The sequence below is a fragment of the Aplidium turbinatum genome, chromosome 15, assembly GCF_918807975.1.
Source record: "Aplidium turbinatum chromosome 15, kaAplTurb1.1, whole genome shotgun sequence".
Classification (NCBI taxonomy): domain Eukaryota; kingdom Metazoa; phylum Chordata; class Ascidiacea; order Aplousobranchia; family Polyclinidae; genus Aplidium; species Aplidium turbinatum.
The window spans coordinates 9,964,858-9,980,022 of record NC_137486.1 but is presented as its reverse complement, the minus strand read 5'-3'; the positions used below and the strand labels follow the sequence as shown (position 1 = coordinate 9,980,022).

The 15,165-nt window shown below is 38.3% G+C and overlaps 1 protein-coding gene across 3 annotated transcripts in view; it reads left to right on the top strand.

Annotated features, from left to right (window-relative positions):
• Positions 1-3,392, top strand: part of LOC145783861 (uncharacterized) — an 85,924-nt gene extending 82,532 nt beyond the window's left edge. For 2 of the 3 annotated variants that reach the window (XM_082595614.1, XM_082595613.1), the window contains exons 46-47: positions 375-546; positions 1,591-3,392. In XM_082595614.1, coding sequence (XP_082451740.1) covers positions 375-543 — 169 coding nt within the window. In that variant the 3' untranslated portion in view covers positions 544-546; positions 1,591-3,392. The remainder of the gene's footprint in view (positions 1-374; positions 547-1,590) is intronic. The other variant, XM_082595615.1, reaches the window with a different exon arrangement.
• Positions 3,393-15,165: the final 11,773 nt, after the last annotated feature.

The window sequence follows — 15,165 nt, the reverse complement described above, 5'->3', positions numbered from 1 at the left end:
AAGTAAACTCAAGACTGGTAAATTTCTGCAGCTGAGTTTCCTGCTAATTTCTATACAAGTTTTTGTAAAGTCATCACTAAAACACTAAACTGTAAAAAAGTATTTTATAAGAGTAGTTTTACTTAGTCAACAAAACTGTCTCAAAAGCAGAAAGCAAGAAAGTGCATTGGCCATGAACTCTGCAAGTAGGTCCAACATAAAATAACTGAATTTCTCCACAAACACCTCCTTTGTATGCTCGTTTCACAATCACATTTTTAATAAAAATGCAATAACTATTGCTACAAAAATCTAGCAGCAAGTGTTAAAACACCAAGATTTTATAAGTAGTTTAAATTTTATGTTGAATCTTCTCATTTTCATTTGCCACTCAGGAGACAATCTCGCAATAGATATGACACAAAGAGTGGAAATGACAATGAGTTGTACTCGCAAGTTCGAAAAAAAGATGAGGACACTCCACCGGAGAGGTTTCAAACTCTGCCCTCATCTGACCCTCCTAGCGACCCAACTTCTTACAGTCAGCAATCGACCATGACCTAAAACGTACGGCTAAGTTTAGATCTCACCAGTGGCGTTGTGTGACCATTTGTATTGGGTGTTCACTTTTTTCAGTAAACTTTAGTCCACTTGCATTTAAAAAATCTCTGGGTGCCGTTCAATCGAACCAAGTCCACCACATGCTGAAAGCTTGCTGAAAAAGGGGACACTCAAAAAAATGACCACACTGCGTCATTAGATCTCACATGTTTTTGTCGAGAGATTTGGTATAATATTAAGGTAATTACGCCATAAAGTTCTTTTGCATTATTAAACTTACATTTTTGAAGTAACCCAAAGGAACAATGTAAAAACTATTAACAAACAAATGAAAACTAAAGAACCGATTTTGCACTTCCACTAAGACACATAGCAAAGTATTGCTCAACTACACCAACAAAACTTGACTTCTATACCGTACCCATTTTGGTTGGGATAGCTTAAAATAAAATTAAGCAATACGACCTGTCAGAATTGGCTTTGCGATTGAAAAGCGTTAATGCATAGCTTCCAAGACAGAAAAATTCATAATTTTTACATTGACGTTCAATTTAAAAATGACGGATTTTGCTGTCTGGGTTAGTCCACTTTAAGTTTATCCTTTGAGACTTGGTGACGTGTATAGCAATCATAGGCCATGTTTGAGAAATGCTTCTAAAATCTTTTGTAATTCATTATTTAAGAACATTTTTTTCTATGAGGTGTTTCTTTGTTTCATGCTTATTTTTTATGCTCTGGATTTGTAATAATATGTTGGAGCCGATTTATTAGACTCAGATTTTTTGAATAACAAACATCTTTTTTAGGGTTATTATGACATCATTGAAAATAATCTAGCTAGAGAATCTATAATACGTATTTTTAAGTTTTATGTAAAACATTTGATTTGCATTGCGAATAAGCCGCATAGCTCATCGCTCCGGCAGTTTGAGCACTCTGGCAAGGTGGATGAAAGTATCTAAAAATGTGGTTTCTTGCGTACCACAAATGGAAAAATCACCACGTTGAATTACTTATATAGTAATGTAATACTTTGTCTACAATTTTCAGGAAAATGTGAAAATCCGCAACTAGTTCAAGATGAAAATAATTGATCAAAAAGCAAAAGAAAACGTCGTTTCGATATTTTGCTTACTGGCTTGAATAACTGTATATGCAAATGATTGCTAGCGTGATGTTGCCTGTGTCTCTTGTACATATTGCTGCTTTTTCATGTATTGACACTTTCTTAAAACTTGAAGCAAAGCAAGAAGCCGTGATGTTTTTTGGTAGTTCAAAATCGCAAACCTTGTTTTTCGGGCGAAAATTTCATTGTTCAATTTGCAGTTTCTTTTGAAAAGAAAAACAATCTAAGTAACTCAGGTATTTATGAACTGGAACCGATTTCGGGTATGCTACGTATTGATTAACACTATTCACTGGATATTTCAGAACGGGTTGTTTTCTTCTCCCCTTCTATTGCTTGTGTATTCATTCCAATTTTTTTTTCTCTGAAAATATTTTTTGCAACATTTTTGATTTAATTATGAAAATACTAAAAATAACAAGAAAGTCCAATCTCTGTGGTGTGATGTTGCTTGTAAAATGAAAACCTGGGCATTTTCAAAGTTTGACAAAATGGATAAAAGTTTTTTTCCTACCTATTTTGGTTAAAATCAAGTAGCTTGCTTGTGATACGTTTCTTCAAGAAAGTTTATTGTTTACCGTACCGCTTTATTTTTCCATTATATCGTGTTTTAATAATTGTTTTTAAAATGATTGTCTACAAGGTCTACATTAACTGCTACAATTTTTATAACAACATTTTTAAATTTTTTACATTTGCTTTCTATGTAGGCTACTTCAGCTGTATTTGTAGATTTTCTTCATAGACGCAAAGCCTTCAATTTCAATTTAAAACAATCTTTATATAGGCCAGCACACCAGTTTTTAAATTTTATGCATAGCCTACTCCTATTGCTTTAAAACTCCAGTAAAAGTTGCTTTTCGCTCAGTGGATATTCAACTTTCCCATGAAACACAAGTTGTCTTTGTTTTTACGTCGCTATGCAAAATGAGCAAAACTGACTTGGGTTTGATGAGTTAGTCGTAGCCTCGTGTCATGATGTTACCGAAATTACCCAGACAGCAAAATCCATCATTTTACAAATCAATGTAAAAATGACGGATTTTGCTGTCTAGGAACTTTCTTATCAAACAAAAGTTATCCTTTGCACACCATCTCAACCGTCTGAAAGACGTTGAAACAATGCAAAAAAGCTAAGTTTTGTTTGCTCGAAGAAGGTGTAAGGAGCACGAGGTATCGACAGTAGAATATATGAAATTGAACTGAAAAGTAAACTTCTGCAAAACTGCTGCTACAATGATTTTATTAAACAAAATAGCTGAAATTTTGAAAACAAAAAATAAGAGCAATGAAAGTAAGTTCTAAACGCCGCTACCGCCAAACAAGAACAGCATATCCTATGGTTGAAAGCACGCTAGATACTATGGTCTACTACTGCTGTCATTTTACAAAAATTGTTGATTAATTTTATGTAAATCAAATGTGTTACTATAAGCGCACTCCAATTTTTCCGAAGAATGAAGTTGCCAAAACTGAAAGGCAGGTAGACTTCCATTGTAAAAAAGTCCCAGTTTTTCGCTAAAATTAGTCAGATTGTTACCGTGTTTTGAAAACTATTATACTAATTGTTTCCAAGGGAGGAGAAGAATTTGTTATTCATTCTGCCAGTTCACTTTTGTCGCTATTGTTTCAGCCAATGCCGTTGTATCAATTGTTTATATTTCCTTACTTGTGTGAAAACAACGTGTGCAGAGATAACGATCAATAAAGCTTTGTTTTGGAATGATTGGTGTTGTACGAGAACTTTAACATCCCAGAGAAGTTATCGTTGTCGAAATTAGATTGTTTATGTTTGTTCTCGGTGGCTTTCGCATGAGGCAACGTAGCCTACGTTGCGTGAAAACCACAAGAAAATGTCGGGGTTTGCACCTATAGCACGTTGTTGTACGGTAGCCAATTCATGTAGTCGTCAGCAAAAATGTGTCGGCTGTCATTCCGCAAATCACAATGCAAAATATGACAACGCATGGCTGTTGAGAGAATAGTTTGGTCCCGGTACCAATGAGATACTCGGGCCACAAAAAATGTACTGTATATACCAACGAATGCGAGGTAGTTTCTTAAAGTTCCCGGGTCTAAAAGTACCCCTCAGACTTGGATCAATTACATCAACTTTGTTCTATTATAAATTTTGGTTCGCATTTAGGCTACATTTTCACTTGCTCAAGAACTGTTGGATTGCACTTAAGGAACACATTAGGCTGCAAAAATTTTCTGGCCCAGTAAATTTCTTCTTGCAGTATAAAAGTTACGCGCAATAAAAAAATCTTTCTGACAGGGCTGATGTTGCTGATAGTCCCAAATAATCTTTAGCTGAAGTAGGTAGGAAGCATTTGCAGGCAGCAGGTCATGTCATCTCGCTCTTCCATAGATTGCCAAGCAATTATGATGGAGGAATGATGTCATTGTGCAATGCCATTATTTGATGTTATAAGCTATGTCAGGTTTCAATATCAATGGAATTGAAACTGTAATAAGCAAAAAATGTAGCTTCAATATCAATGGAATTGAAACTGTAATAAGCAAAAAATGTAGCACATTACGATTACACAAGATAGAAATGTTTCAATTACACGAAAAACTGTATTTTATTACATTCCGCTAAATTACAATTGATCCAACTTTCACTTGGACCCCCCCCCCCCCCCCCCCTTGTCAACACTCCTATAAAAATATCACGCATCGCTTTTATACCCCACCACTAACTGAACGGTTAATTGAACAAGCCTGATAAAGAGAGTGATCCCTTTCAAATAAAGCAGTTTGCGGAAACGTGGCTTAGAAATTGGTTGATTGAGTTACGTAAATCATTAGCTTACCTTCCAAAAGAGGAAGTCTTTTAGAAGCTTAATTCTGGCAATTCGATAGCCTACTTGTAGGCTACAGGTTTTAAGCAACTGCTGACGCAAGTCCTGTGATTAAGTTTCTTTTTGTTGAAGCTTAAAAAAATGCTTCCTCGATTATCCGCATCTCGATTATCCGACATTCGATTATCCGGTCACTTTGTTTTTCTAAGACGTTTCAAAACTTTATGGTTTTCTAGTCGTTGCTGCACAGATTGTTTCCGATAATTTACTTTAAGAGAAGTCCAATCGAAGATGCATCATTGGCAATAACGTAGCAGTGCGTTACCAAAACAATCAGGGTTGCTTAGCCTACCTGCGGTAGAGTCAGCTGTCGAGTTGTAACTCCTGTACATTGTGCTGGACCGGTAGGCCTAATTGTCGCTGAAATTTTGAGATGGTTTCATTTTTGACAGGTAGCGTAAAAAAACGTAAAACGCTACCAAGTTGATGGTGGTTGATGCTTTTGAATCTTTATCCTCGGACTGACAAAGCCTTGATTTCTGGTAGTTTCTGGTTATTCCTGGTAGTTTCGCATACTTGTAGGTAGAGGCTTTTGACGCATGGCCGGTTATCGAGATTGACAGAGTGAAATTTCCGATTGTTGAAGTGTTGTTCATAATCATCACGTGCCGTCTCCGATCCAAAGGTTGCTGTCATTTTCTTCCACAAATCACGTTCTTCCGCTACTCTTTTTGTTTCTCCAATGCTTGACAAATCAGCCCACTGTATTACGTCATCTCCCCATGTTCGTCTTCTTCTTCCCCTGCACTTCTTTCCTTCCTCCATATCTTCAATAACCAATTGATGTAGGCCTAGCTGTCCTGCTGATCCTCTCAAAATAATGTCCCGCGAATTTCATCTTTGGTTTTGCTAAGTCGTTTGCTCATCTATCTTGCACTCCTATTCTTTTCCTTATTGCTTCGTTGGTAATGTGTTTTTTTATATGATATTTTTAATATTCTTCTGTAGCACCAGAGTTAAAAAGCAGTAATTTTTTTGTGAATTTCTTTGCTGTAGGTCCAACTTTCACTTCCATATGGCATGACTAGTTTGATGTAGCTAGATAGAAGTCTCAGTTTTAATTGAAAAAATTTAATCTTAAAAATTCCTTGCATTTCCAAAACGACGCTTTTGCTTTTTGAGTTTCATTCCGTAGCCTATTTTTTACTGATTTCATTGATTTTGTCCATGCTTTCTTTCAGTTTTTCTTCTGTATCGGCGAGAATAACAGTGTCATCTGCGTATCGTATGTTGCTTACTATTTGACAATTGAATTTTACTCCGTTTTTGTTTAGTGTTGTTAATATTTCCTTGATTATTGCTTCGCTGTACAAATTGAATAATATTTGGTGAGAGTATGCATCCCTGCCGAACTACTTTGAATATCGGGAAAAATTCTGTGAGACTGCTACTACTTCGAACTTCTACCTTTGTCTGGACCTCTGCTATGTTTGTCATATATTTTTTTTTTTGTTGTGATGGTCAGAAATAAAAACAAACTGAACTAAACTGCTGCTGTTTGTTTAAAATATATGTTTTTGTAAGTCTTTTTTTCTAAGAATGGGACATTACATTTTTAGACCAATTGTAGTGATTTGGGGGGAAACTCAGGTAAGTTGGCCCACTATTGTGACGTATCATACACATACCGAGAAAATGCTGTTTAAACCACCTTATCACCAGGTTGGGAGGCTCTAGCAAGCAGTATAAACATGTGAACTTGATTTGTGTATGAAAAATTGTGATTTTTAAAATTTTTGGATTTTGTAATTTTTTACATGTCGTGTGAGTTTTTTCTTACTATATAAGAATGGTTATTATTTAGTGAGTGCAACGCTAGAGTAGTTATTAAGGCTCACTTTGACGGTGAAGCCGTTGTTAGAAGCTCGATTGTTTGACATAAATTTTAGTTTTTACAATATGGCTGCCATGCAAGGGAAGTTGGCCCATTTCGTGGGTGGGTACGTTGGCCACCATGGCCAACTTGCCTTCATGAGGTATTATATAGAATGAATAATAATGGACGAATTAATACAATGACTTATTTTTTCAAGATTGAAGCATCAAGTATCCAAAGTAAGTAAATCGCGGCTTTACATCAGCAATCAATAACAATAATTCACTTCCTAACATCGTTTTTATGCCACAAATTGCGACAACTTATTCTTAACCCATATTGTAATAATAGAATATATTGGTGCGCGAAAAACCATCTTTACGTCTACAGTAGCATTAATCCAGCACTGCACTGCACAGCATTTTGCAGAAACTTGAAAAGCTGGAAAAAAAAATAACACAAAATCACATTTTGTCCACGTCGGAGGGCCCTTCAAAAGTCGGGGGGCCCGGAGCACCTGCACCCTCTGCCCCCCCTAAATCCGGGCCTGTACAGCCTTTATTATTTTCGAAAGTTTATTTGGTGTACTCATGCAAAAACGTTTTCTGAGGTAAAATACTGCATTATAATACAGTAGTAGATTATATTATAAATAAACCATAGCGGTACAGGAATGCATACAATGTATGTCTGCATGTAGCCTGTATAAAACCAAGCAATAATTAGAAAGTAAAATTGAGGAGAAAGATAGCTTTTCCACTGCTTATTATACCGAGAGATGGACACGTTGGCCAGGTGGCCAACTTACCTTCCATGGTGGGCCAACTTACCTGAACAGGCGGGCAAGATGGTCCATTTCATTTTTTTCGGAAAACTTGAAAAATTATATACCTAAGAATGTTGGTTTGATGCAAAATCTGTCCACTTCTGGAGTGATAAATTCTCTACTCTTTAATAGCATTCGCTTTAACATAAGCTTTGTTATTAGCTCACAAATTCAAATTTTCATTTTGCTGGGCCAACTTACCCGAGTCTCTCCTATGTTTTATCCTGTCAAATGCTTTGCTGTAATCTATGTAGCCTATGCAATGTAAGTGTGTTTTCCTGTGAAGTGTTGTTGTTGGAGAATTATTCCATCTACAGCTTAGGTGCCGCTGAATGGCGAGCAGTCTTTACAATACGTTGCTCAAGTGCACACTGCACAACCCGAGTGTCGAAACAGCGCCGCTTGATCTTGAAGCTTTCTTCGTTCATGAAGTCACGAGTCAGCCTAACCAACTGAGCTATCGGGGCGGACGTGGCTCCATTGAAATTACCTATAAATGCAGAATACTGTCGTAATACAATACGAATTATAAACCACATTGAATTGAGTATTATGCAGAATAGGCAAGACAGGTCTATCTCTCCAGTTGGGACTTTGTTCATGAAGTCAAGGTGGAGATATCTACTTTTTTTCTCCGCCCTTGCTATTGTAAAAAGTTAGTACCGTACCTTAATTGTTATTTTGGAGATTTTATTCTTGCTTGTAGGTTCTTTATCGGTGGGTGATTCGTCGCCATCAAGTTTTCTTTTTTTGCTAGTGGGCTCTTCGTTAATGGTGGTTGGTTTGGTTGCTGATGCTGTCGCTCATGATCATTAAGTTTTATTGTCTTGTTAGTAGGCTCTTCATTGATGGTGGTTGCTTATGCTGTCGTTTTGCTGTCATCAATCTTTGTTTATTTGTAGTCTGTTATTGAAATTATCGGCTGTGTCCTGTGTTAACAAGGCCTTTGAAATATTTCCGTAGGCCTATCATAACTAGTTTGTAATTTAGCCTGTAAGGTAGGCTACACTTTTCTTAGTACCGCCGGTATGATATCAACCCACTGATTTACACTAAGTTGCTTGTAAGTTGTTTGCTCCAAATCATAGGCCTACACAGTACATTGTGATGCGGATGTGTTTGACAGGGTAACATAGTGTTACGGACAATTTTTATATCAAACGTCATATAAAACTATTCAGGTCTACTGAATCTTGGCGTATTACGTAATGGGATATTTCTAAAAAATGAGCATATTGCAGAATCGTTGCAAGACCTGTAAAACATTGCAGCTGCAGCATAACATTACATCATCGTTAAATCTTTAATTACTTGAACAGGTGTGGCCAAACTTGAACAGGTGCTTGAATAACTTATCATTGCTTATCATTATTACGTCACAGTAACTGCTTACGTGCGTTTGAAATATCGTAATTCATTCTCGTCATTTTAAAATTGTTGCTTGAAGAAGTTGGTCGCATAAAATTTAACTGTTTTGCTTAGTGCTTGCCAGCTGGACAAAATTTCCGTCTTTTATCCAAGTAATTTGCATTGTAGTGACAAGTTTTAGTGGCGTACGGTGTTGCGTTCCAATTTCGACAGCCAGTGGCTATTTTTACAGAAATACAATTCTCGAATAGACGTTTTCTGAAGAGTGTTTCTTTTCGGTCATTACATACAGACAAACAGATCCGGGAACTTTATGTTACAATTTTCCCACGAAGAGATTATGGTTTACCGCTGTGACCACATAGGTAGGCACTCATGCAGATATCCAATTCAACCACGAACCATCAACCTAGGGATGGTAGAAGTAGGGGATTGCTCACTCAAAAGTAAGGTGGACAACTGGAGGGTCACTATGTTATGACAAAATTTGATGCAACTACAGCTTGAGGTCTACTGCCATATGTCGCATACTCAGGTGCAGTTTATATGACCTGCCCACGTGTGTATAAAGTGTGTATCGCCAAAATAAATGTAGGAAATATGTGATGTCATGTTTATTTAATAGTATTCAAATCATGATAATGCAGGGGTTGACTTCACGCTACATCGATAACAGTAGGTAGCCTCACACTGCTGCAGTAAGGTTTTGCACATTTTCTAGCACCCATAATTTTAACCAAATATAGCAATTCATTTGATGAGAATGAATTTACCTAAAAGCAAAGAAAACGTTGTGCAGTTCTGCTAATTTTTGAATTTCTTAGTGACCCTCCAGCTGTCCATTTCGTAAAAAAAATTCAGTAAAGTGAGTCGTCCCGGTATTCTACTGTCCCTACATCAACCAATCAGAAGATACGCTGTTGATGACGTCATCAAGGTTGTGCTTCTCGGAACAAAGGAAAAACGCAACTTCCCACCACTCCTAGTCCTAATGCTCTTTTTTCTTCTGTAATTACCAAAAAAAAACAAAGTGATAGATAATCAACTCTCTGGCTGAATGCTGGAATGTTCACAATTGGACGGACAACGTAACATCGGATGGTTCGTGGCTGAATTGGATATCAGTATGTCAAAGTGCCTACCGGGTACAACTACAATGGTACGCCAGTACGGTACATACTTTGGCGTTGTGGAAGCCACTTAACATGAAGAAATTCAGCCATTGCTACGGAAACCTCAAACCAATCAGAACATGTTATAAGAGGCTACCATCCAATTGTGACCTTTCTAGCACTCAGCCAGAGGGTTAATTCTTGCTTTGAGCTTTATTTGGTAGTTAGCCTACAGAAGAAAAAAGACTAATGGTAAGAGTGGTAATCGAACCCATATCATGAAATGACTACTTTCTAGCCTAGCCTTAACCCCTAAGCCAACTATCTGAAAGAGAATCCATTACTTGATTTGCTTTCTATCATCTTTTTTTCAACATTTTTCACGTCACCGAAAACGTTGCTCATGATTGTTTCGAGGTTTCAGTGGCAATGACTAAAACACAAAAGTAAAAAAAAAATATTAAAAATTGAACTTTTATCTCTACATTAGTGTGTGTGGGGGGGGGGGGGTTAATTTCGCATTAGTTATCCCCAACTCCAATTGGTGGGGGTAATCAGCACCCCTCTCGGCCCCCTCTCTAACGGAGTCCATTCCAGTCCAGGATAAAGGTTAAATCAATCAGTTTCAACACGATTATTGAGAGAGAGAGAGAGAGAGAGAGAGAGAGAGAAACCTTTTATTTTGTCTGCTGCAAAAAATAGTATACGGTACAAATATAAACCGGTACAAATATATTCAACAACAGACAGGAAGCAGCGAAAGACTATATTAGTCATCGAGTCAGGTGCTTCCCGTGTTTTTAATGTGACAAATGTAAAGCATCAGCATTAGGCTACGTTGCAAACAAGATAAGCATAAGTTCCGCAAAAATGTAAACAAAAAAGTGGATTCCTGTGGTTTTATTGAAACATTAAAAAATATCATGCCCTACAAAAGTAAGTTAGTATGAGAAAAAAAACACCTATGCAAAAACAACAACTGTTAACTGCTAGCATAAAGGACGAAGCAAAAACACTAAAAGTAGGCCTTGTTCCCGACAATTTTCACCAAATCAAACGTCATATAAAAACCGTTATGGTCTACTTAACCTAGCTGGCATCTTACGTCATGGAAATTGCTAGAAAATGTCCAAATATTGCACCATCGTTCGTAAGACCTTATGAAATATTGCATCAGCCGCTTTGAACACCTGTTTGAATGACTTCATAATTGTCTTTCATTATTGCGTCACAGTACTGCGTACGTGAGTTTGAGATATTGCAAATCATTCTGGTTATTCTTAAAATTGTTTGTTGGAAGTCAGTCGCATATTTAACTGTTTGCTTGCTGCTTACTAGCTGGACAAATTTTCCGTCTTTTATCCAAGTAATCTGTTCTGTAGTGACAAGTTTTAGTGGTGTACGGCGTTGCATCCCATTTTCGACAGCCAGGTGGCTAATTTTACAGAAATACAATTTTGAATAGACGTTTCAAAGGAGTGTTTCTTTTTCGGTCATTACATGCAGGCGAACGGATTCGGGAATCTTATGTTACAATTTTCCCACGAAGAGATTATGGTTTACCGCTGTGACCATAAAAAATAAAAGACGTTTTTGTTAGCTGGTAGGCCAAGAAGCACAAAGAAAAAATAAAAGACGTGACTTGTTAGCTGGTAGGCCAAGAAGCACTAGAAGCACATAAAAAAAAATAAAAGACGAGTTCTTGTCAGTTGGTAGGTCAAGAAGAAATTAAAGCAAAATAATAAAAGAAGATCTTGTTGGTTGGTAGTCTACAGAAGCAAAAGAAAATTAAAGACATTTCTTCTCAGTTGGTACTGAAGAACTTCAAGTTAAAAATTAAAGGCATTTCTTTGTTGGTTCTGAAGAAAAAACAACATTGACATTCATTTGAAGAAAAAAGATTAAAGACAATCGATCTGTGCTTGAAGATTCAAGTGAACGAATCCAAGCAAGTTGTGTGGAACTTTAGGACTTTATATACCCCTACAACTACGGTATTGTGCATTTAAATTATTTTTTGTATTTTTACGGTCTTTGAAGTTAAGTTTTTTATAACTTAATTTTGTGTGTTTGTGTAACTTAATTTTTTTAATTGTTAAATTGAGCCCCAACATTTAATATGTCTACACTCGGTGGCGACAGGGACTCGACCGCCGTCGATTCGACTGAGTTTAAGCCTGATGATGTTTTTTGCGGTCGGGCAGGCCATTCTGGGGAGGGACCCAGTAACGATGAGGCTAAGTCAGTTCGAGAGGCCCGGCATCTTAGAAGGGATATTTTGACTCAAATTGGGGAACTTTCTGTAGCCCTAGGTTTTTTGAGTGATAAGCAGGAACTGTTAATTTTTAGATCTAAGTTCTCTACTTTGGAAGAGGATTTACGGCATTTCCATGCTCTTTTGACTAAAATTTTTAACTCTGCAATCTTGGCAGAACTTCGTGATAGGGTAGACCCCGAATTTAACTCGTTAAAAAATAACTTTGAACAAAAAGTAAGTGAGTTCTCAGATATATTGGATGCTGACATACATCCTGAGAATAGCGCCTCAAATGTAAGCACTAGGATGTCTACGAGTTCGTCTCGGATAGTGGCACAAATTAACCTGCAGCTAAGACGAGAGGAGCTCCAGATACGAGCTGAGGCTGAAGCGAGAGCTGCTGAGGCCACCGCGAGAGCTGAGGCCATACGAGCTGAGGCCGTACGAGCAGAGGCCGTCGCGAGAGCTGAGGCTGAAGCGAGAGCTGCTGAGGCCACCGCGAGAGCTGAGGCTGAAGCGAGAGCAGCTGAGGCCGCCGCGAGAGCTGCTGAGTTCGCACTCAAAGACGCACAGTTGAGGGCTGAACAACGTAAAGAGGTAGCTTTGGCTGAATATCGATCAGATGTGGGTTCCCGGCGTAGCTCCAAGAAGGGCTCTTCTAGGCATTCCAGAAGTGAACATCAATCACAGTTTAATTTACATAACCTTTTCCAGACGCCTGTTCAATCTGTAAGTGGACCAGTGCAATCCACACGTTTTCCAGCTGTTTCAGGAGGTCTCGGGGCCGCGGCTAAGGGTCTTCCGAAGGCTGTAGAGCCAAGGCCTGCGAATTATAGCCGAACTCCTCCCCCAGAGCGTGCAGGTCACGGGGCCGCCATTAGCAGTAATGCTTTGCCCCCTTCACAGTTTTCTGCGCCGCTAGTTTTTGATCGCCCAGCTACACGTAATTTGCGTGGTTGTGAGAGGCGTATTGCGTCTCCTGATTTTAACATGTGTGAGGATCGTGATCGGGCTGTGCATGTGACTGAGCCCACTCAGCCCCTTAAGGGATATAGCTTGTCTTCTCCCGCTAAATCGAGTTCTCAACAACAGGATTGCTTTTTTGAATACCAAAATAGTAGGACGTTTTTCGATAAGGCGGCCTTGATTGGTTACGATGGTAATAATATGCCATTTATCTTCTTTAAAAATCGTGTTACGACCTTAATGGCAGCTTCGCCCTTTAAAGGAACTCGTTTGACTTTGTTACAAGCAGCTTGTGTTAGAACAGCTGCGCAAACGATTGCTAATTTGGTTTCTGACACTCCTGGCTTGTCAGAGGAAGACAGGATAGAAATGTCGTTAGCTCGCTTGTCCCAGCGTTTTGGAGTTCGTGGAGGTCTTTTCGCCGAACCGGAAATTAGAAAGTATCGCTATGGTAGCAAATTGACTTCGACCTCTTCCAGTGATCTGAAAGAGTTTAAAGATGAATTGTCGCAGTGTCTGCTTTACGCGCAAGCTTATGGTCAGCGTGACAAATTGGAAGGACGTTTTGTTTTGGATTTGGCTAAGCGACTCCCGTTTGACGCTAAGCAGCGTTATCTTGACTTTTTAGGTGATCAGTATGATGGTACTGATGAGCCTACTTTTCAGAGTTTGTTTGAATTTGTAGTACGGGAGGAAACGCGCAAGTCGACTGATTTTAGCATTATGCTAATGGGCGATTCTGGTGAGTCGCAGCATTTTAAAAAGTTTGGCAAAGGAAAATTGCCTTCATGTCCGGTTAGGCAGACGTCGGTAAAACCCCATGATAATGTGATTTCAAGGAGTTCGCAGTACTCGACTGCTGTTGGCGCACCGCGCGGTGGTGTGGCCAGACGTAGAGACATACCGGCATGTTTTTATTGTTCGTCACGTGGTCAAGTTGAATATCATTTTTTGTCTAATTGTAAAGAATTTTTGCGCTTGACACCTAAAGATCGGAGAGATGTCATTGTGAAAGCTGGCAAATGCTTGAATTGTTTGCGCCAGCATATGGTTAGGGATTGCGTTCATGCAAACAACTGTCGTCAATGTGGCCCTAACAACGATAGGAAGCATTATTTTCTTCTGCATGATTTTTATGTGACATCACGTGATTCTCTGGATTCGGTCGGTAAAGATGATGTTGGTGCCAGAGTTCCTGTGCGTAATGTTAAGATTGGAAATGTTAAAGCAGCTTTTAACCGCATTATTGCTGCTCGTATTTTGAATCCAATGACTGGCAAATCGAAGTTGGTGTATTGTCAGCATGATCCTGGTTCGCAGTTGACTTTTGTTTCGAGTGATTTGGTCTGCGAACTTGACGTTAAACCGTATGACAAAGCGTCGTTTAAAATGGATACTCTGGCTGGTCAGAAACCTACTTGTGCTGACCTTGTTAAACTCAACATTCAGTCGTTAGAGACGAATGAACTGTTTTGTGATATAACTTCGGTGGTTAACCCAGCTTGGGCTGACGATGTTAAAACTCTACCGCACAAGCAGGATTTAAGTGGTTTACGTCATTTTCATGACGTGAATATGTTTTATTTGAATGATTGTAGTACTGATTGGCAACGACAACGCTTATTTGATGTGGGCAAAAGAAGAACGTGTTGGTGAAAATCGTAGTGAACCGCATGCTTTACTCACTCCTCTCGGTTGGTTGGCTTGTGGTGGTAAGTCACCCTTAGATGAAAGCGTTGCAAATAGAGATGTAAATGCAAAAAAAACTTGAGCCAAAAAACACTCGTTTTTTGGGTTTTTTTGTTTTTTTTGTTTTTTTTCATATTTTTCTGAAAAAGTTGCAATTTTTTTGCAATTTACAGCTTAGTTTCATTATAGTGCTCTTGAAAAATATTAAATTACTAAAAATAGTTTTATTGGTGTGCTGAAATTCCTAAGTGTTTGTGTTTGGCAGCATATGTTCTTGCATAGTCCTATGAGGACCTATGTTGTTTCGCTTTCTTCTTCATTCTCTGGCATGTTTGTGGCAGTAGACCTGACAAACATTGAATTAATGAAATTTGATACATGACATAATGTAGATGAGTTAATTTCTTTTTCTTTTTATGGAAGTTAGCCTATGATGTTAGTATACTGTGGTACTGGTTATTCTTGTACACACTTAATGGGTTGACGAAATTCTGACAAAACAAGGTGGCAGTATTCAATACACACATTTACCTTGTTTGTGGACGTGGTAATTTACTAATGCAAGCTATTGCCAATAGCTTGTTTAAACATGTTTTGT